We start from the raw sequence: 22530 nt of genomic DNA on the forward strand, positions 1-22530 counted from the left end.
GCAAATCAAATGGTGAAAATCATGTCATGCAAAAGGGCTGTGTTGTGCTAGCTGAGAGAAGGGTGTTGTGTCCCTACACTGTGTGGTTCTTGTTTAATTGTTTCATGGTAGGATGATTATCACAGCTCCCTGCACGGAGAGGGTGAATTTTGAAATGAGAGATGCTATGATTATGCTGTATGCTTGCTGTGAGAGAGTGAAAACGTCTTAAAAACATGTGGGTAAGCTTCCATATTTCTCCAGTGCTTCATAGTATTTTGAAGTGTGTCAAAGAGCCATGCTATGAAAAGCTGTTGTCCATGAAGGAGGCAGAGGAGTGCTAGAACTTTATTCAAATAGAGGGAGAGAGTCACTCGGGCATACCCCATGGATTTTCTCTCCAGGTTTTGGAGGACTCAGGCTCCTTTTGTCCTAAACTCATGACCACATGTTGCCCTCTTCCTTTCCCCGTTGGCTGAGGTACTAGGAAGGTACAGATACATATTCCCCCTTGGATATGTATTGTCATTTTTGGGCAACACTTTTGTCAAACTTTGGAAGTTCAGACTGTCTGGGCTCTGCAATAGACTTGTGCAGACCATTACTCCTACTATGCTGAAGTGCAGAAGTTCAAACTGTCTGGGTCCTGTAACAAACTTGCTTGATGTTCTTAGAGGCATTAAGACCCATTTCTCCTAAAGGTCCCCACAGTCATTCTTTCAGAACCTGATTCATTCTTTCAGACCTAGTTTCTGAAAACATCAGAACCCATTTCTCCTACCAGTAGGGAAGACCCCCCACACCCATTGAGTCATTTATGAAGACATTAAGACCCATTTTTCCTATGCAGAACTCACTGCTGTAGTTCTGCAGCTTTTCCTTCCTTCTTGGAGAGTATAATCAGACAATGATCTTCACATGGGCCTCAGGTTAATTATCATACTACTGCCTCACATGGCATGTTTGAAACAGTAACAGAAAAACTACAGAATTTATACCTGAGGAAAAGTGGTAAGTTCCTGTTTCTAGTGAGGTCCAGTGGGATCTCTTATAAAAATGTCGAGATCTTATCAGGATCTCTAAGCTGTCTTGGAGTTTGTATTGTCTGTGATGTGCACAGCAAATTCACCACAGCATCTTCTGGAGAGCTCAGGAGTCTGTGGCTGGTGCTCTGGTCTTCTGGACAGAAATCCAGGTTATCTTGTCCAAACATCATAAATGGCTGTCAAAAAGGATAATGTCAATATGGATTTATTTTGTTTTGTTTTTACCAAATAAAGTATCAGGGGTTTTCTGACTGGTTTAAGAGGACCTCTTTAAAAGAAATTTAAAAGATGGCTGGGACTAATCCCCGATACAGAACACTAGGAGAACAATGTGTATGTGGTGTGTGAGACACATGGGGCACATGAAGGTTGCAGTTGTTCAAATAAATGCATTTCTTTTAAATTTCTCGTTCCAATCCAGATGATGTTTAATGAAATGTTGGACTACTATATCCTGTAACCAGACAACATTAATAGGAATTATTTTTAATACCTCATTGAACATCTTAATAGTATAATATTTTACCCAATTTATTGCAAAAACAATGTACCAGCAAAGTAGGAAATGTCAATGATCTAGTTTGGAGCACCAATACTGTAAAGCAGATGTATCTTGCTTTACTTAGAAGTCTGCTTAGTATACAAAGTATTCCTTCCCAGACATCAGGCAGCAGTCTGTCACTGCTTTAAATTAAAATACATAAAGGGATAATATACAATGACAAATACAGTAATTTGTACAGGTATTAAGAAATCTAAACACAAGTGCTTCTCTCCAAGTTATAGGAAAATGCGAGAAGAGAACGAGTTCCATAACAGCTGCTATAATTCAGAGTGAAGGAGAAGTCTCCTCGGGGTGATGTTAACATCTAAAAGAGTAAAAAAAAAGACAAAAAATTAAAGATAGTCTTGCAGAGTACCAAATCCCGTCTTCAGTTGTCTTATTCAACAGCTTGGGCTCTGACCTATTTTCCAAATAGGAAAACTTGAAAAATGCATGCATGCATAGTTGATTTTAAAATTGAGAATATGTTTTTCTTCCACAAAAAAATAGAGAACCTTAGAGAGTAAATGGGATAAAAGGATCTATCCAGTCTTGCACCTTACATTCAGGCATTTCTCCTCGCTGAATATTCCTTTGGGAATATTTGTCCTCCTCCTCTTACCTCAGCAGTAATAAGCCAAAAATAATATTACTGGAACACATTGAACCTGGAAACACTTTAGTAAGAAGAAATGTTTACTTAAACAACTCTCGGTTGGCTTCACACGTTTTCTTGTAATGTCTCTGCAGTGGATAAGATGCCCTCAGTAGAGGGTCAAGACACAAGGGTAGGAATAGAGGCTTTTGAAAGGGATGCACCTGATTTGCAGTTATCTTCAGTTTGGAAAAGCACACATAAGAATCAAGATATTTGATCTTGGTGGAAGGTAGATTAAGCTTTACATTTACCTGTAATCATGCATTTCTAAAATTGCAGATTTAGCTTTTAATGCAATTAAAAAGTAGAAGTAATAACAATCCTGGGGACATGAAGAGAAGAAAAACCCTGTCAGTTCTCTCTGTATCATTTTATTTTCTTCAAATGTGAACCATGTTGCTAAGCGTATTCTCTAGGCACTTTTAAGAGGTATTATCTCTAAATATTTTATAAAGGACATTGCAGATTGCCTTCCTGCTGCATGGTAGTTAGTGTGCTGGTTTTTCAATAATTGATTTTTGGTGAAGAGTGAAAAAAATCAGCCACAGACGTGATTTTGTTTGATAAGCTACTAGCAATTTCCTCCATACCTAGCAGAACCAGTTGCTGTCTGACTCTTAGTATTGGCACATTGCTAAGCCAGTTAGAAAAGCTGGAAATGTCTCTTTAACTCTCTGCAGAGAAGTGGGGGTCTGGCTGGGCTCCCCTTCCTGGCCGGGCCCCTTTCCCAAGGGGGGCCACTGGACCCTGTCCCGGCGCAGCTGCCAAGCCGCGCCGCTGGGGCCCATTCCAGTGGCCGCAGCTGTTTTGGCATGGCTCGCAATGGACTTTATTTAGCTGCTTTTAACCGGCCGTGCTTTGCACAGAAAGACAAAAGCAGTGGCAGCAGCTTTTCTGTCTTCGACCTCCTGAATGAAGAAAAGACACAGAGTGGAGCTGGCAGCTGGCACGGCTTGTGCAGTTCCAGTGGAGAGCATGTGACCAATGGAGAGACAAGCACAGCGAGTGAATTCCCCAGTTGTGGAGCCTGGACAAAATCCACCTTCCAGCAATGCAGAGCTCTATAAAAACTGTTTCAATTGATAGAACTTGAGAACAAACAAACCTATGAACACTGTGATAACTGATTTGTGTTAATCTAAAAGTATTGGGGTTTGTATAAACCAGAATACTAAGGTCTGAAGTGAAGCATGGACATTAGATAAGAGGAAAATATACGATTAAATCATTGTTTTAAATCCCCCTGTTATACTAAATAAGTTGTATCTACTACCAGTTTGCAAAATCAGACGTTCCCATAGTCTGATAGATTTTGCAAAATCAGACTTCCTGCCTTCATTTGATCATTGCTGCCTATCCAAAAAGACCAGAATTCCCAACTTCTGCCAGTTTTTATCTACCAAGACCAGATGGTTATCTATGAGACTGACTATCGCCCAGAGACTTTACAGATGTTTATTCACCACCACTGCTTACCTGGCAAAGTTAAAAATTACAAGAGACCATACCATAAGAAGAGGCTGCAAACCAAGGTTCAACAGAGCGTGGAGTGGGCGCTGACCCCTCACGTTCCCCAGCGCTGCTTGCTCCATCTCTATCAAATAAAGCAATCTAAATTTTGCTGAATATCAAGACTTTTTGTTTCTCATTTATAACACCGCCAATTCTCTTCCGAGTCAGAGAAAAGGAAAAATGAAGACGTGTGAAGACAGCAATAAGGAGATTCTAAGGTTGGTGCAACAGAGGGAGGGGGAGAAAGGAGGTGCTCCAAGCATCAGAGCTGAGATTCTTCTGCAAGCCGTGGTGAGGACTAAATGAAACAAACTGTTTCCCTGTAATTCATGAAGTGCGTGAAAGGATGCAGCACTCCTCTGCAACCCGTGAGAAAAAGGCACTCATACTGGAGCACAGGAATGCTGAAAAGCTGTAATCTGATGAGAGATTCAGCACAGAGAGAGAGAACCCTTGCTTTCAGAAGTAGAGGAAGAAGACCCTTGCTTTTATGCTAGAACAGCTCATCCTTAAAAACAGCACCCCATAAATAAATGGCCCATGAAAAGCATATTCCAATTCCAGCCGTGGGGGAGACTGCAGGCCGTGGGAGGGACTCCACTTTGCAAGCAAGTTCTGGGTGAACTGTCAGCTGTGAAGATTAAAACCACTTTGTAAAAGTTCACAGAGAACTGTTTCCCATAGGAAAGACCCCATGGCCCAGCAAAAGAGACTCCTTTCCTTAAGAGAACTGAAGAAAGATCTTATAAGTGTCAAACTGACTAAAAATCTCATATTTTGTTTCCCTGCGCTGTCAGTGGGAAAGAAAGAAAGGCAAGGGTGGGGGGGGGGGAAAGGTGTTCTAAAGGTTTATTTTAGTTCTCATTGTCCTCTTTTAATTCTGTTAATAAATCTTTTTTTCTTTATACTGTTTAAAGTTTTGGCTAGTGTCAACCCATCACGCTTAGATTCTAAATTATCTCACAATAAAACACTTACTGTGTATCTAAGTTTGAAGATTTTTATACAGACACAACTGAATTCAACCATACTCTGTTACAATAATTGTAACCAAAGTTTCTAAAGGCAGAATTGACTTTTTTGACTATGTGTACCTTAAACAACAAGAAAGACATCCTTTATGAATGTGAGAGTAGAATTGTATTCCAGTAGTGCTATGAGCTAAGCCTTCCTATAAACAGACAGGGACAGAATAGGATAATTTTATTTTTAAATAAAAGAAAAAGGTTTAATACTTTCTTTACTGAGCACACAGCTAAATGCACAGTTCTCTTTGTTTTTCCCCAGTACATACTTCTCAGTGGGTGTAGGATTTCAATCAGTTTTTCATGCAGGACTGTGAAATTTCTCCATTCATCAGAGACTGTCAAACTAGTGACAGACATGCAAGAAACCTATTTTCTCTGTTTCTGAACTCTTTATCTTCACATAGCTGCACATAAGTAATGGCTGATGTAAGTTCATCTTATGTATTTGTTGAGAATAATAAGAGGATTTCAATATGATTTACTGCTTTTGTTCTCCTATAATGGATTGAAACTTATTTCCTTAACTCTTCATGCACTTGAAATGTTTGTCTTGCATCACCATATAAATCATGGTGATTCCTGGTCTCACCTCTACATACATTTTGTGTACTTTTTGTTATGTGTTCTCTATCTTAGCAGTATTTAGAGGCATTTTGAAATGCATATGATCATATAAGCACATATTAAAAGTCTGAAAAAGTTCTGAAGCCACTAGTGTCACTTTTGTAGATAAGTACTTAATGATTCTTAAATCCAGGGGTTATTTGACTCACATGTTGAGCCATTAAATCCTCATATAAAATGTAGTATGAAAATTTTGTTGATTATGGATTATTTTATCACAGAATTTAGCAGCAAAAACATTTATTCTTATCAAAAGAATTTCTGTTGTGTCATTAAGTTCTGAGAGGTTGGTCCACGATTTCCTTCTGAAAGAGTTAAAGCTTCTAGCACAGTTTTGGTTGCTGAGATAAAGCCTGCAAGTCTCTGAATTCTAGTGAAACTATTGTAAATACTAGGCCATCTATAGTAAGGGCTTTGTTTGTTTTTGTCACAGTCTTAAAAACACCGTGTGAGCAAACCAGCAGAGACAGGTTCCTCTATTTTCTCCAGTCTTTTGTATTTCTCCTAATACTAGTGAATAGTTTTTTGTTGTTGTTGTTGTTTTTTGTTGTTGTTTTTTTGTTTGTTTGTTTGTTTTTTTAGTTTTGAGTACCAGAGACTGGAGAAAATCTTCACTGAGTTATCCGTTGAAGGCAACTTAAAAAAAAAGTTATTATTTTAGCTTAGCATTCAAGATAAAGGGAGACTAGAACATGTTTGTTGTATTGAAATCAAGGAGCTTGTGGGCTTGTAGTGGTTTAAAATCAGTAGGAATTAAACATCTAGCAAACACCTTCTTTCCCTCTAGCCCCTTTTGTGAGAGAGGGACTAAAGCAGAGACTATGGGTTGAGATTGCACTTTACTGAAAACAAACAACAGTGGGAGAAGAAACAAACAGTACCAGCAACACTATTAATAACTAAAGTATACAGAAGAGAGGTTGATTTATACACAGAAGGTGCTCACCATCTCAGTTCAGTTTCATGTTGGTCGAGACAGAGGCACGATGGCAGATGTTTCTGCAGCTGCTCCCCAAAACAAAGGCAAGAGGGCGAGCACTCTTTGCAAAACAGCATTTCCCTTCCCTGAGCCCAAGACAATGGAAAACAGTGATGGACAGATGCAGAAGAAAGGCAGCACTGTGCTGCTCACTCGCAGGCTGCTCTGCTCTGCTCTGCTCTGCTCTGCTGGACTTGGCTGTGGTTGGCAGTATTCAGATGAGCTTGCCCTGGTGCCCTGCTCTGTCCAGTTTCACCCAGCTCTGCTTTGACTCTGCTTGATCCTGCCCCACTTGGCTCCTCCCTATTTCCTGAATATGACCCTAGGTATGACATTAGAAGCAATTAATGTGTATGCACTTTTAAAAAAATGTACACCTGTTACACTGTAGGTATCTGTACAATTTTTTTGATGAAAACCTATACTGCAGTACATAATGTAGAAGATATTGTGTGTGTGTGTGTGTGTGTGATCTTTCATTACTCCATGCAAAAGTTAAAACTAAAACCAGCCACTCCTAATTTTGGATCAGTTTCTGGAACTGAAATACAAATTGAAGTAATCTGCAAGTTGATTGTTTTGTCATCCAGTTCTCTTACAGAACTAAATTCCAGATAGATTTGTGCTCAAGCCTGAGGAATATTGTGGTTTTAGCTCTGATTTGCTCTGTTCAGTGCATTGTATTATTTTCCAAATGCAGCCCTTAGAAAGGTTTTCTATATTATTCTGAAAAGATATATGCAGAAAGCTGAGCAAAACCAGATCGTTGTCTTCATATTCCTACTAACTTCTTATTTAAGTGCACAAAATAACACAGCTTGGTAATATGCTTTGCTTTTTGTTTTACCTGATTACCTTCATTGTTGCATCAGTTATAATCAGCATTAGGTCATCCATTTCTAACTTGTTGACTTCTAATCTGATCAACCATAACAGAATACAGAATGTGAATAAAAACATTTTACAGCTGATCTTTCCCATGGAGGAGCTGTTTGCTATCAGACCTTTAATCTCCTAAAATGAAAGGAGAATGAAGCCATTTTGATATACAAATCAAAGAAACCCCCACCATCCTGAGTTTTATGTCTTCTTGGGCTGTCCACTCCATTTATTTCCTCTTTTGTTTGGCTAACAAATAAATATTATAACCTAGATCAAAACCCTTGATGTCTATTCATTTTATATTTGGTGCATTTAAGCCCTATCTTGGTCTATTAAAAGGCAATATTGTACTTTCTTCCTTTCCTATAACCTCATTATGTTGATAAATCAACTCAGTTGTACCAGTGCCAGTCTCCTGATGCTGCTGGGAGAAACAAAAATTTTCTGAAGATTTCTTTGAATGAGGCCTGGGAATAGACTGCTTCAATGGGGATGAACAGCCTTCCAGAGATTCAATATGTCGTGGGGTTCAGGGGTGAAAATAGAATGCCAGTATGTGCAATTAGTATTATCATAAATTTCTTTGGTAATAGTGATTCAGCTTGCTACAAATACGGACTCCAGTACAGATGGAAGAAACATTTCTCTTTGAGAACAGTCATAATTATGCAGGGGGGTCCATAATCAGTGGCAGCCTATCCCTGCTTAAGCAATCGATCATTAAAGCCATCCAGAACAATTATGAAGTATATGTCTTTATATATTATTATATTATATTTATATAATTTATTTACATTATATGTCATCTATATTATATTTATTATATTTATATATTATATTTATATACTATATATATATATATATATATAGCACTTGCATTGAGTTTACATAAGAAGGAGACTTGCTGGGCATGACATTCTTCTTTGAATTGAGTTTAGGTAAGAAGTACTTGCTGGGTTTGACATCCTCTTTGAGTGGCACAGATTTTAAAGGGAAAAGTTCCTTGGAAGTTCGTGGCTCTCCAAGAAGGAGAAATGTTTACTTAAATATTAGAAAGGATTACTCAATTATTTCTAGCACAGCCAAGAGAGGTAAAATATATCACTAAGAAACTAAGATTTATAAAAACATGCTGTAAACTAAGTTGTTCTGTCATGCAGAGAAATAGTGTAGTGAAAGAGACTAACTACACTAGTGGACTTTGATTTTGCTCAGTGATGAATTAATTTTTACAAGGATTGTGTGTGTCAGTGCTCTGTATTGAATCAGGAGGTGTATAATAATGAATTTTTCTTCCATGTAAACTTAGCAAAGCTATTTAATTTCTGTGTTTCTCAGAAACAACTCTTAAGAGACAAATCATTTGCACAGCTTCTTTGTTCTAACTGACCCTACAGTGCTTTGGGGTCTTTTTTGCCACATTTGTTGCTCTACAATGTTTTTTCAGAAAGGTTACCTAATAGGTAAAAGGATTAAGAGCATTAATTTACTTCCATAATGGTGAAAGGGAAATTTCTGTAGCTTTGAAAGGAAGATGTAAATATTTTACAGAATGGAATACTGTCAGCATCTGTTTTTTAATAACTTCAAACATTCTAGCATGGCATTTTTGTTGAGGAATTGCTTATTAAGTGGATTTGTAATTAGGCATCTATCTTTGTCATGGCTTAGTATGCTAGAGCTTATTATGATATTTTTCTTTTGGCTATTTCAGGTATGAATACAAGCAAGAGTGAGACAGTGAAAGAACACCCATTAAAACCTTCTAGAAGATCTATGCCATGCCTTGCCCAGAGCCAAACACATCCTCAGAGCCTGAGCAAGCATTCTTCATTTCTGCAGCCAAATCAGGTGCAGCCACAGCTCCAGCCCCAGCCTTTGAGTGCAGGGTCATCGACAGCTGCAGTGGATGTAGTGTCAGAACGAGGTAGGAGGCTTTTCTCTTTTGGGAGTTGGTCCCAGCACTGATAAACCCTTGAGTTATTTAGATCTCTGTGGTTTGTTGAAGAAATGTTTTTGCACAAAACATCTACACATACCATATTAAAAGGTTCTTGGGTGAATCTTTATAATGTTGGAAGTGAGTTTTAAACTAGTTTTTGTTTTTCTCGATTATGACATTATTTCCTTCTCACTGGTAATAAGACAAGAAAGTCTTGCTCATTTATGCTGGAGAAAAGTATGAAGTCTTCTGTAGTCTGTCCTAGATGAGAAAGAAAGAATAAATATTAGGCTTTTGGCAAAAAAAAGTTTTTGTATATGAACATGTAGGAGGAGAGGCACTTGCTCATGAACAGTAGAATCAGGGAAGAGTAGTATGGAAAGAATGAGAATGAACAGAGAAAATCCCTCCAAATTTTAGCTTGTGTGGAATAAAGAACTACTTTTATTTTAGTATTTCTAATTTAACAGAAACACATGCCTTATCAGAGAAACTAATCTAGTTGGAATCCCAATCACTGTGTGTGACCCGTTGCCAATTATTGCCATCCGCTATTGCCAGATACGTGCACCTTTGCAGCAGGTAGAACCAGACATATTGCCAGGTGTGAACCTTTGTAGAATAAATTAACTCATCTGGTAGTAAATTTTGATAAGTCCTTCCTTAATGTTAGTAGACACTGGGCACTAATTATTGTTCTAGTGAGTTATTTTATTGGGCTAAACTTCTCTCAGGAATAGAGTGAAAGTCTTCATTAAAGTGATCTTGCTCTTTTTTCTATTAATAGAAAGTGCTCTTCAAAATTTCAGTCCAAAGATTTTTATTTGAGTTACTGACAGCTTTAAAAAGTGTTTTTTACAGTAAAGATTTTTTTACTTACAAAATACATGTGAATGCTGATACAGATATTGCATTTATTCCAGCTAAAGTGATGGAGACTTTGGAAAACAACTTGCTTAAGCTGTCTAATACAGAATATGGTGATCCATTTTTAGGTAAGTTGTTATCTGAACTGAAATAATGAAAAGTTAAGGATTCTTTGATTAAACTCACAGTATTTAAGTGTGGAAAGGCCATACTTTCCCTGAACTTCCATTCTTTTTGAAAGAGGAGACTAAGTGTGACTAAAAAAATGTGTGCTGTCATAAATTTCCTGTCTCACCTTTTAGACTAAAATTAGGGACTAAAGACAAAGAAGTATCATCCATTCAGTGTTTCCTTTTCCCATAACAGTCCTTCATAAAACCATCATTTTGTGCAATCTACTTGAAATTCCTTTGAACTTGTTATTATTCACTTATTTTTCCTCTATAGTCATGTCATTCACTATTATAATGGCTGCAGTTCTACTTTTGTTTTTATTTGTAGATATTTTATATATTTGGTTTAGAGATTTACATATAAAAAGTGTTAGAATTTGGGAAACAAACAAACAAAAAAAGAATTAATGCAGAAAATAGCCATAATTGTACTGCTTTACTATAATTTTGATATTGTCATTATATCAGAGTAAGTAGGAAAGAAGTTATTCTTAGAATAAGCCCATCCTTGTAACTGCAACTTGAATCTGTAAATACACACATGGGTAATAATTTGCAAGTTCCAATATGCAAGTTCCAGTTGTCATCTATTTTACCCATACAGACACAAAGATATTGCTCCACCTTGCACAACTACTATGAAAGATATTTTTGTTCACAGTTGATGAAGCATCAAACTAGAAATCACATCTTCATGGTGAATAAAAGATAAGTGCTTTCAGGAAGCTAGGTCTCCTCACCCCTCACATGATTTAGCATTGACTTTTCTTGATGCCTAAAATATATGATAGTAAGAGGCTTCTCAAGGTTTCCTGAATAGGTAAGTACTGGAAATTGTGAAATTGATACTTCTTCAAAACCAGATATTCTAAAATCATGGCATAGACCAAAAATTTGGAATGAAGATTATATAAGAAAATCATGTCTTAGTAAGGTTCCAATTAAAGCTGCTGCACTTTGCTAGTGTAATTGGTTGGCAAGCATGAATATTAGAAGATTTTACTGTTATAATTTCCTTCTTTTTAATTTTTTTTTAAATATCCTGCTCTGTTTTTCACTGAATTGCTTACACATACACATGCTGATATTGTAGTGTATTTATATATGTCAGCAGTAATTCTTTCTAATAGTAAATGATGCTGTTTTTCATTCACATTACTTAGTTTTAGCCTGAAAAGATACATGGAGGGCTCAGCAACTGAGGAAAAGATAGATTGATTCTCTCTTCTCTTCTCTTCTCTTCTCTTCTCTTCTCTTCTCTTCTCTTCTCTTCTCTTCTCTTCTCTTCTCTTCTCTTCTCTTCTCTTCTCTTCTCTTCTCTTTTTTCTTCTTTGTATTAGATTTTTGTAATTAAATTGTATTAAATTTTGGTGTGGGTGTTTCTTCTGACTACAGCTATGCTCTGGAAGAAAAAGAAAAAAATATTTAAATAGTTGCCCTTTACTAACTTGATATGAATTTCCCCCTGTTGAGTCAATCCCAAAATTAGAAATCTCTGAAGTTATTCTGTATTTACAGAAATGTGACTGATTAGGTTATTCAGTTGCAAGCAAGAAAGAAAACAGTATTTAAAAATAAATCCCAGAGATCAGTTGTAAGAATTGCCTTATTTTTATATCAGCATTTTCTGTTTGATTCGTGAAGAGAAGTAAGGGATGGTTTAAAGGTGGATGTAACAAAATGGCCTGTGTACCTTCAAAATACAGTTTGTTGGTGCTTTAATACTATGTTTATGTGGGTAAGAATTTGTCTCCAAATCTAAAATTTTCAATTTTATCCTGAATCCGGATGTAGGTGGGGAGACGAAGTAAAAAACAAACCTGAAAAAGGAATATTGCAGCTTCACCTTTGATCACCAGATTGGTTAAAACAACACTTTTGTAGGTACTCTGGCAGTTTCATGGAGTTTGAAAAGTAGGCAGATTAATGGGTATCATCATTTTAGTGAACATTTTCAGACTTCTCTCCTGAGAACATGAAAGAAAGCCAAATTAAGTGGTTGTGGTGAATTTTTAATTAGGCAGTGTTGTAGAAACACAGGCCAGATGGGTTTCTCCTCTTTCTGAATTGTTTGTAGAAAAAATTATCTTGTGTGAAGGAGATTAACAGTCATCAAATAAAGGACTTCAGTGGAAAGCTTCTCTTTTATTTCAGTTGGCTATAGATGAGGCCATAAAACTGTTGGACACGTTTAGGTAATGATGTTAATGGATTTATGAAGCAAAAAGATAATGTATTACACCTTTGTTAATTGCACAGATAAATGGGATCAAGGACATTGTGGCTTTGTGTTATTTTTCCTCTGTCAGTTTTAGGTTAAGTATTGTTTTTTGTTTGAGGAATTGGTAAATTCAAACAAAGTGATAGACATTGAGCTTCTGTAACATATAATGTGAACTCTGAGGTTTTGGACATACTGGAATGTCCCTCTTCCTCACTCACTCCCCTCCCACCTCTGGTAGACGCAGAAGGTGGAGATAACTGTGTTGAAATAAGAACAAGAGTGACATGAAGTAGCAAGTAAAACATCGCTAACTAATTTATTCTTTTTTCTGTTTTTCCCCCCTAACTTAGATTATGAGGATTTGTGCATAATAACTCCTCTTTCTTAGCAGGACATTAAATCCTCGCTAGATAATTAAAAATTTTGCTGTGACAGATACCATGTATTCTGAATGTATCCTGAATCCAATTACTATGAAGTTTATGTATAACAAACTCTGTATTTATGTGCCATGCTGTAATACAGTGAAGTGACAAATGAAGAGCTGAACCAAAACTAACAATCCAACAAAGAATCATAATAACTGCATCATAAAAACTTTTTATGATGCTCAATTATAGAAGTGTTTGTAAGTCAATTTTGTGATGTTATGATAAATTCAAATGGACACATACATATGTATATATATATATATATATGTATAACCTGTGCAATATGTACAATATTTACATTAAAAAGAGGGATTGAAAGATCACAGAAGATATGATTCAAGAGAACCAGGTTATGTTTCTGCTTCAACAGAAATGTGATGTTTCCATCATGCCTTCTAGAATAATATTTTCACAAGTTTGTGATCAGTACCTGCATAAATAAGGGCTGTCACATCTGTTCTGGTTGTATAGTGAGATGGCTGAAAAGCTGCATTAGAACAGTTTGTCCCATAGCCAGAGTCGCCCAGCTCCCATATTAGAGCTGGTTCATACCTGGAGAGCTGGCAGTATGGATGAAGAAGCTATGTAATCTATTCAGTGCTTGTTGGAACATAATAAGGATTAGCCTTTGGACTTAGTATTGCAGTTCAAAATACTGATGTGCTTTGGGCATTGTATTTGCCTCTACTGGTTCTATACACCACCTTAACTCCTTTAAAAAGCAATAATATATGACTGGTTCCCTTTTAAAAAATGAAAAATATTCTGTGTAATGGTTACCACTGTCTGAAAGTTCATAAGAAATTGTATATTAAGAAAAGTCTGTGATTGTCTGTTTTGATAGTTTTTCATATCTAAATATACATACGCAGGTAGATGAAAACCTTTCTGTGTTGTCTGTATAATATAGTTTTTCAGATGTACAGCAGAATAAAACAAGACCTAAATCCATCACAATGTAATTTACCTAGGTGTCTAGTGATGTTCTTCTCCTAGTTACTTGCTTTTTCTAGGATTTAAATTAGGACAAAAGGGGATTATTTACTTGACCAATAATCTGTTTCTTACTAGCTTTGCAAAGCCTAGTTTGTGAAACAGAAACTATTTTGGAATATTTATATTAATTTTCCTTTCCGTAACTATGCCACATTTCAATTGAAAAACATTTGCTACCATACACTACTGTGTATATATAAAATAGATTGCTGGATTGCATGCTGCAGAGAAATCAGGACAAGTGCTTTTTATCTCCTGTCATAAAATTGAAATGCACACTTGGCCCTTCAGAAAAGTATGATAGTAAGAAAGATAGCCAAGCAGCTATGAAGACCCAAAAACAGAGATTCAAAATGTGGACTTATCTAGCTATTTCTAAACTAAATAGTTCTGCATTTTTTGTAAAGGATTTCCAGAAATGAAATTGCCTTCAGTGTTTTAAGAGGAGAAATAGAAAAATGGTTTGTAAACAATTTTTACACTTTTTCCCCATTTTAGCATAGTTTTACATTTGCAGCATTTTTACAAAGACTAAAGGTTTTTTACCTTGCTGAATTATGAACTGCAGTGTAGATTAACTAAAAGCTAAATACAGCACATGTGCTCAGCTGTCATATTTCAACATACGAACATTGATCATTGGACATTTTGATAGAGTAGTATTTAGTGATAAGACCCACACCGTTTTAATCAGATCAACTTTTTTTTTAGCTCTGTAAGGAGGAAAATTAATAAAATCCAAGTAAACATGCTCAATAAAAAAATAAACCTGTGAGGGCTTGCAAGGCCACTGGTATATGTACAAATGGGGCACTCCTAGCTCATGTCTTTCAGCTGTGCCCAGCAAAACACAAATGGGGTAGCATTCAGTAATAGGAACAAAGAAAACAGAATCATACAATGGTTAGGGTTGGACCTCAATCATGATCTAGTTCCAACTCCCCTGCCATGGGCAGGGACACCTTGCACTAGACCAGGTTGCTAAGAGCTGCATCCACCCTGGCCTTGAACACTTCCAGGGATGGGGAGTCCGCAACCCCTCTGGGTTTAGGCAGGTGAGTAACAGCTGAGGTCTGCTCAGGACTTACCTTCCTGTCAGTTGGTGTAAAAAGCTTGACTTTCTACAGCAGTATTAATTGGATTTTTTTTTCTTCCTCATGCTAATTTGAAAGTAAACCTGCAGGAGAAATGATCCCCACTTAATTACCTTGAAAGGGATTTCAGGTCAGGGTAACAATCTAATAGAAAGATTACAATAAATGCAGTGATACAGGCAAGCTGGTTTAAACCCACAAATTCAGAGTACAACCTGGCAGCCTTTGGGTGAGGGTGGTGGTTCCAGTCTGATTAAACGGTGGTTGCAGTCCTGTGGAAGTGATGGTTGCAGTATTGTCAAAAGTGGTGGTCCTTGTAGAAGTTCTGGTCCAGGTCATGCTCCCTCGAGTGGTGGTGCTGGTGGTGCCCCTAGCCCCCAGTTCCAGTTCCTCCACGCTCAGGTCCAGGCAGGAATGCTCAGTACCTGCCCCAGGGTGGTGGGGTTCACAATGGAATGATGTAATCCTATAGGATATTTTTTTAGTCTTTGATAGTCATTGTAGCTGCCTATTCTGCTGGTGCCATTCAGCTCATTATGGCTTATTAGCAGGCATGACCCCTTCAGAATGGGTGGGACTGTGCTGCTGCTTCTCTGGAGGGAGTTAGCAGGGCTAACTCAGTTACCAGAGTCACTAGTGTGAAGAAAAAACAAGCTGTCCTGCCTTGCCCAGTTACCTCCTTTATGTTATTTAACACCCAGCCTGTAGCCTGAGGGGCTGGGTAGGCACTGGGCATCTACTGTGAGCAGCACATTGTGAAAATTTTGTCAGAAATTAGTTACAGGGGAGTAGAATATGCACTTTGGTTAAACCCCACATTGGCACTCTCCTTCTGTAACCCAGGACACTCCTATGGCTTCTTGCCTACCCAGTCTTGCTTCCAAAGTCAAGGAGATGTGATGGTTGTGATTAGATGGGATTGGGATGGTTGGCATTGGAGCTATCCAAGAAGTACAGGAATACTGACAGAATACAGTACACTGACAGCTGATCTCAACATAATGACCAAATGGGTTGTCCTAGGCCAGGGAAAACATGATGGAAAATAAAAACGCCGTAGATTTCCCACAGCATTGGGGAAGAGAACTTCAGGCAGTCAAGCTTTTCTCATGATGTTTTGTGGAGCTGCAGCCAAATTAAGATCCATGTTTTAATTTAAAGATGAATAGTTACATTGCAAATCAAATAGAAAGACTGTCAGTCCATATCATTGCATTTGGTGTAAGTTACATTAAAACCATCCTTGAGCAGTACAACTTGAGACACAAGACTCAGGGGTGCTATCTGGGTTTGCATTGTGGCAATTCCATATGGAAGATGAAATACACAACCAAATAATAGAGATTGTGGAGGAAAGGATGACAGAAAACCGTGTTACTTTATAGTCAGACATGATATAAAAATGTCATAGAAGCTTACAAATTGCAGTTATTGAAGGAAGTCTCAAGGACTAAAATCACTGTGCATTTAGTATGTACATTATCTTTAAGGAAATGTAATTTTGGCTTAGTGGGTGAGAAAATACAGGAAAGAGACTTCCATTTTTAATAAAAGTAGTGGATACCTTATAATAGAAAAAGCACCTGGTCATAAAAATTAGAAAAGCAGCCAATGCTATTAGTAGCAAAGGTTAGCTGTTGTTATCTTCTCTTAAATTCTTTTTCTAAACTCAACATATTTTGTTCTTTGTTATTTAAAAATATTAAAAATAATCAAAAGAAATTTGCAAAAAGTTCAACTCAAGAAATGAAATTAGTAAACATATTATAATTTTTCTTCCCAACCTATTCTGGTATAGAAATACTATGCATTCCATTGAACTTTGAGTACAATTATTTATATAAATAATTTTCTTTTAATATATGCTGCAAAAGAGGTAAATGGGACTACTATATTTAAGGGGTTTTGCTGATGTTAGTATCCAAAACTACATGAATGGTAAGAACAATGCAGACTTTTAAATACACTTTTGAAATACTAATTGTATGGTATGTGTCTCTGTCTGATATTTTTTCAGACAGGTGTAACAAAATGCTTATTCAAGTGGAATATTTAAGTGCTAAATATTATTCCCCTTTTTACTGTATTAGTATCATTACATAGTGGGAGAGTGCTTTATGTACATAAAATAAGTTATCAACTGCTGAAAGATACATTAGGAAGTATCTTTGAATTTTATATAGGGTTTCTTTATAATTATAAATTTCTTTAACTTTAAGGGTTGTTTTGGGTTTTTTTTTACTAAAACAAATTTTGACTACATTTCAGGCAAGATAGCAGATATGTCTAGGTGATTTTTTTTTTAATAGAAGAGAGATGCTCAATATAAAGTATGTGTCCTTGAAAGCATTAAAATGTTTAGCAGGTATACTGTGTTGATTACAGAGGGAAAACTTATTTATAACTTCAAATTATTTAAATAAAAATTGGAAAAAGTTTGCAGAAGTTTTTTTTTTTTTTTAGTACTAGGTGTAATCATAATGTCTAACTCTCTAAAACTTCCTTCATACAAATAGACTTCTTAATGTAAGTATAGTCCTTCTTCCAGCTGAAATGACCTAGTTTGGGTTTCATAGGCCTGTCTCTTCATTTTACTGACTCCTATTACAATCTCTTGATCTTTAGTAAAACTAAGAGCTCATCAAACCTAGGCATAAGTCAAATCTGCAGAGTTGCTAAGTACTGTTCCCTACTTCATTTACCTACCACCTGAAACCTTTTTTTAACTACATTCATTTTTGTTGAGCAGAGAGTAAGTTGTATATTAAATTAAAACATTTTTTAAAATAAATAAAACCCCTGAGTTAGGCACATTGACAATTAAAATGAGATGGTTTGTACATTAAGAAATCCCATCACAGTTTTACCATGGTTAATATCAATGTTAGAAATTAACAATGGAAGATTTTGTATAATCATTATGTAGTAACTAAATTGAAGAAAAATTTGTGCTCAGTAGATGTTCTGGGTTTTAATATTCCATTTCAGAAATGCAAAATGTTCAGGGTGCATGAGATAATTGTGGTTTGTTTTTTGGGTTTTTTTTAAATTTTTGAGTACTTAGTGTAGAGAATTTAACTGAACAGCTTAATGAAAAAATACTTAAATGTTGCAGATGAACTTTTATGAATTTTAAATCCATGAAATTCAAGATTGTGGTTCCCACAGCAACCACGACTTTTTTCTTGGCTTCTGTTTAGGGTTTCGAATTACTGAGCTAAATGCTGTTCCTAGTCCACCTGATTTTTCCCATGTTGATGAAAGCTGAGATGGGAACTTGACTCAGGATTTGTGGGTAAATTTTTTGTCTGAATATGTTTCTTTTCCCTATTTGTCCAAGATAATATTGTGTGGCAATGATTATTCCATCTTTTTTTTTTTTTAAATCTTTAACATCTTTTTTCAAGACTAGCCATTTTCCATCATTCATTAAACTTTTCAGTCCAACACTGTACACGCATTGCCCTTCATTTTACTCCTGCAGGGTGTATAGGGCAAAATTTGTCTAGATTCTTTGATGGACTGTATGGGTAAGCTCTGAGGGAGGTCCTCAGGTTCCTGCAGCTCTCTTAGCATACTCAACTCAGTTTTCATAAAAACTTGAGCTGGGCAATTAAAACTAAATCCAATGACAAAGCAAACACTTCCTTCATGAAGGCCTTCTATCTCCTACTGACATCAGGTACACCTATTAAAACGTGTTCTGAAGCACTTACTGCAATATCTTAATGTGCAAATTTTCAAATCCTATAGCCGCATGTGTGTAGGGGAATTGACATTGTAATTGCTTGTTTAAATTTAAAACATGGGATTTTACTCTGGTCTCCAGAGTGTGCTGCCTGGTTGGTGAAACATCTTGAGCCTCAACAACTGTGAGTCAAGCAGTTCGATGTTCATATTTGTTTTTTAGAACTATTGTAAAGGAGGTTATGGACTTTTTTATTTTAATTTATTTGAAAACCATTTCTACAGACCTTCTACTAAAAATAGCAGTCCTTTCTAGTTTAAGATAAACATTGTAACATTTCAAGTATAAAGCTTTAACAGAAAAAGAAGTATATTATTAAAAAGTGTATACATAAAATGAATATTCAGCTGTGGCTGTAATAATGCTGTTTATTTCTATCCACTATAATCTAAAATGAGCCCATTGTTTTCTTCTGGTTTTCCTTCAGATGTAGGAAAGGACAAAGACACATATACACATGATTCAGAACATGGGAATTATGATGCTCGTACAGATCAATCATTGCTTATTCAAAATAAGCTCACCAGGCAGAAAACACAGCCTCGAACTAAATCATCTTTAAAGGTAATGGACACCAAATTCTATTACATTGTATCAACTGTAAGAATGTGCTTAAATTTTTTTAAAATGCAGTTTTTAAAGCACTGCATGTGTAAATGGGCGTCTCATGGTAAGAAATTTAGGTGGCTCCTAAATTGTTGGAAATGATAAAACTTCTAAAATAGTTTTAGTTAATGGTTTTAAATATCTTTTAATTACTGTTTGAATTAATCTGTGTGTTAATTAAGCTGTCTATTAAGTCTTAAATCACTTTTAGTTAGCATTTAGCAAATTTGTCATGAACTGCTGTTGTGGGAACACAGCTGTGTAAAATTACTGAAATTAGTTTTGTTAAACTAATCTTGATATGCTTCAATAAAGAAAGCCTGGGAGAAGAGAGATGTTGAAATTGGATACAAGGAGTGCAGAATTTATGGATCACAAGGTCGTTTTGCAGAAACCAGAAGATAAGAGACTAAGTATGTGTACTGGAGGAGAGAGATACTAAAAATATTAAAAATATGGACTAATTAGGATGTGTAAAGACAACTAAATTAGCAACAAAGGATCAAATATTAGTTATTGAAAGAGAACGATGTAATTTAAAACTAATGAACGCTAATTTCTTTCTTTGCTAAAAATGTATAAATAGGTTAAAAAGTTTTGTATCAATTTTTATTTGGAGGCTGGTATGGGAAGATAGTTTGCAAGGATAGTGCAGAAGGCAATTTTCCTCAACGAATTACAGCTGTACTGATTGCTGAGAAGTGGAGACAGCCTTGCCTGTCCAGTGAGGATGGGGGTTAGAAAAGAGTGGGTTAGGTAGTTTGGAGTCTGCTGGCTGTGCTGTGAGGAGGTAAGGGGTGTGTGGTCGTGCCAGGGACAGAGTTAGGTGGCTGGGTAAGGGACAGATTGGGTTTAGCCAGCTATGCAGAAGCAAGAAGGAAACTTGCAGAGAGGAGGGAAGGAGTCAGTGCTGTGTGCAGCTGCCTGTGAAGAAAGGAGTCAGAGAGAAAGAAAGAAGTCCACTGAGAGAAGTCACGAAAGCTTTTTAATAAAGGACTGATGATAGTGTCAGCCCAGTCCATCTTGGCATAATTGCTACAGACTGGAATTTTGTTGGCTACATGCATACCTCCTCACTAAGAATAAAGTAATGTCTTGCTTCTTAACACTAAGAAGACAGTGTTAGAGGGTTTTATTTATCCTCATCATTTTGGAGGGTCTTAGTAACAATATTATAGTTTGAGTGACAGAATCAATGAATGGTCTTCTCTGTACTAAAATCAAGCAAAAATATGTAAAATCTATGATTCTTATGGTTTTTATTGACTCATCCAGGAATAGCAGTAGCCTTCTTTCAATAGATTTATATTGCACAGAATTTAGGATATAGGTTTCTGAGCATGGAGCATTCATCTTAACTGGGAGGCCTCAGAATTTCTGAGAGTGTAGGAGAATGATGTTCATGTAGCAAATGGTCAGTCAAGAGTGATCTAGATCGAGTACAAGATTGTTCCTCTAAGCAGTATTAAAATGATATCTAGACATATTGAATGAGAGATAAAACTCACTCGTGTATAGGTGAGTGTAGGAGTATTTTCAGAAGCCTCAATTAAAGCACTGGAAAAGCCATCTCATCTTACCAGATAAATCATGCATGCTGTCTTGCTTAACAGTTAGGTAATTATACTGTTCATTACTGTGCATTTTCTCCAGCAGTTAATCCACTGCGATGTCAAAGAATTATGATGGAGTTTTCTGTTCAAAACGTGTATTTTTTTTAGTCCTACTTGCAAGTAGGAAACCCTTAATTCTCCTTTTTGTGAAACATAATTGCTTGTGTCCATGTGATAAATGACTTAACCTCAAGAAATTCTGAGTAGTTTTCTTCTTCATGCACTGGAAATAGTGAATTCTGCAGCACAAGGTCTTTTTTTCTACCAGAGATTCTGTGATTTCTGGTACAAGCCTGTAGGTATCAGTAATCCTTGTATTGCAAATCTAGTAATGCTTGAGTTAATGTAAGATTTTGTGCTGTGCACACAGCACATAAGGTGTGCTCTTTGGGAGACCATTATAGACTTCTCTCATGGATTGTTCCTGTGACACTTTGTGATTTTAGATTGAATTCATACTTCAAGAGTCATAGAACAATTCTAATGCTTGTCACATTCATCACCATTACTACAGTGTTCTGGAACATAGGTAGTTGTGACCTCTGAGACCTCATTTCATAGGATTCTTTGAGGGAAAAAAACTTTTTTAGGAGTAGCTGCCTAATAATTTTTAAATAGGCTTACAGGGAATGGTATTTACTGATTGGAAATCTGTGACATGAAAATAAAACTGAGGAATGATATATAGGTCATATATAAAACCTTTCTTGGGTTACATTTTACTCTAAACCGCTGCAATGAGAACTTCTTGTATTGAAAGATTTTTTTTTTTTCTGTTTCTGCAAGACTAGCTGAAGTAAGACAAATAATAGTGGATGTTCTTGGTTGATTTTGTTGACTAAGTAGACAAAGCCTTTTATGTTAATTGTGGCCAAAATGGCAGAGAAACAATGTGGAGTCTGTGGAATTTAGATCATGTTACTGAGCACTAAGTAGTTTTAGTGAAAGGTAAGGCTGCTGCCAAAACTATCTAGTAACAGATAGTATAGTGTCTGTCTAGTAACAGGGATTTCACTGTGCTAAAGCAAAATACTTTTTTTTTTTATTATTATTATTATTTTCATGTGAATCTAAAATAACCACTAGTTGTAATTTGTCCAAGCCTTGCATTCAGGATGGTTATGAAGTTCATAGTCAGCCAGTAAGGTAACTATTTTCCAAAGTTTGGGGAGCTTTTTATTCATGTTAAGTTTAAACAAAAATATGCTTTTTGCATCTCAGTCTTTGTATGTACTGACCTATTGAACAAATTGGTTCAGATTTTACAAACAGTCTTCTCAAGGTGCATCTGGCTTTTAACTTTGGCTGTTCCTTTTATCACAGCAACTGTTCTGGGAACTTCCTTCTACACTTAGAAGGATTGTTTTTGCAGTCCTTCTGCAATGCGGTGTCTTAGTTTAACCCCAGATGGATTAAACCCAAAATTCAAAACGCAGCCCCATACCAGTTACTGTGAAGAAAATTAACTCCATCCCAGCCAAAGCCAGCACTTGAAGCAACCAAGCAGGATTCTCTTTCCCTTTATCTTTGCCTGCTTCCACAGGAAAAAGGCAAGGAGAATTTATATTAGTCTTGTATTAGAAA

General features: G+C 36.4%; 1 protein-coding gene across 2 annotated transcripts in view; it reads left to right on the forward strand.

Annotated features, from left to right (window-relative positions):
• Nucleotides 1-22530, forward strand: part of ANO3 (anoctamin 3) — a 127741-nt gene that overhangs the window by 50208 nt on the left and 55003 nt on the right. Inside the window, exons 1-4 of one of the 2 annotated variants that reach the window (XM_062494944.1) lie at nt 8969-9179; nt 10118-10189; nt 19155-19291; nt 19802-19804. In XM_062494944.1, coding sequence (XP_062350928.1) covers nt 8969-9179; nt 10118-10189; nt 19155-19291; nt 19802-19804 — 423 coding nt within the window. Of the gene's footprint in view, nt 1-8966; nt 9180-10117; nt 10190-19154; nt 19292-19801; nt 19805-22530 lie in introns of those variants that run through there. The other variant, XM_062494943.1, reaches the window with a different exon arrangement.

Source organism: Cinclus cinclus, chromosome 6, assembly GCF_963662255.1.
Source record: "Cinclus cinclus chromosome 6, bCinCin1.1, whole genome shotgun sequence".
NCBI lineage: Eukaryota > Metazoa > Chordata > Aves > Passeriformes > Cinclidae > Cinclus > Cinclus cinclus.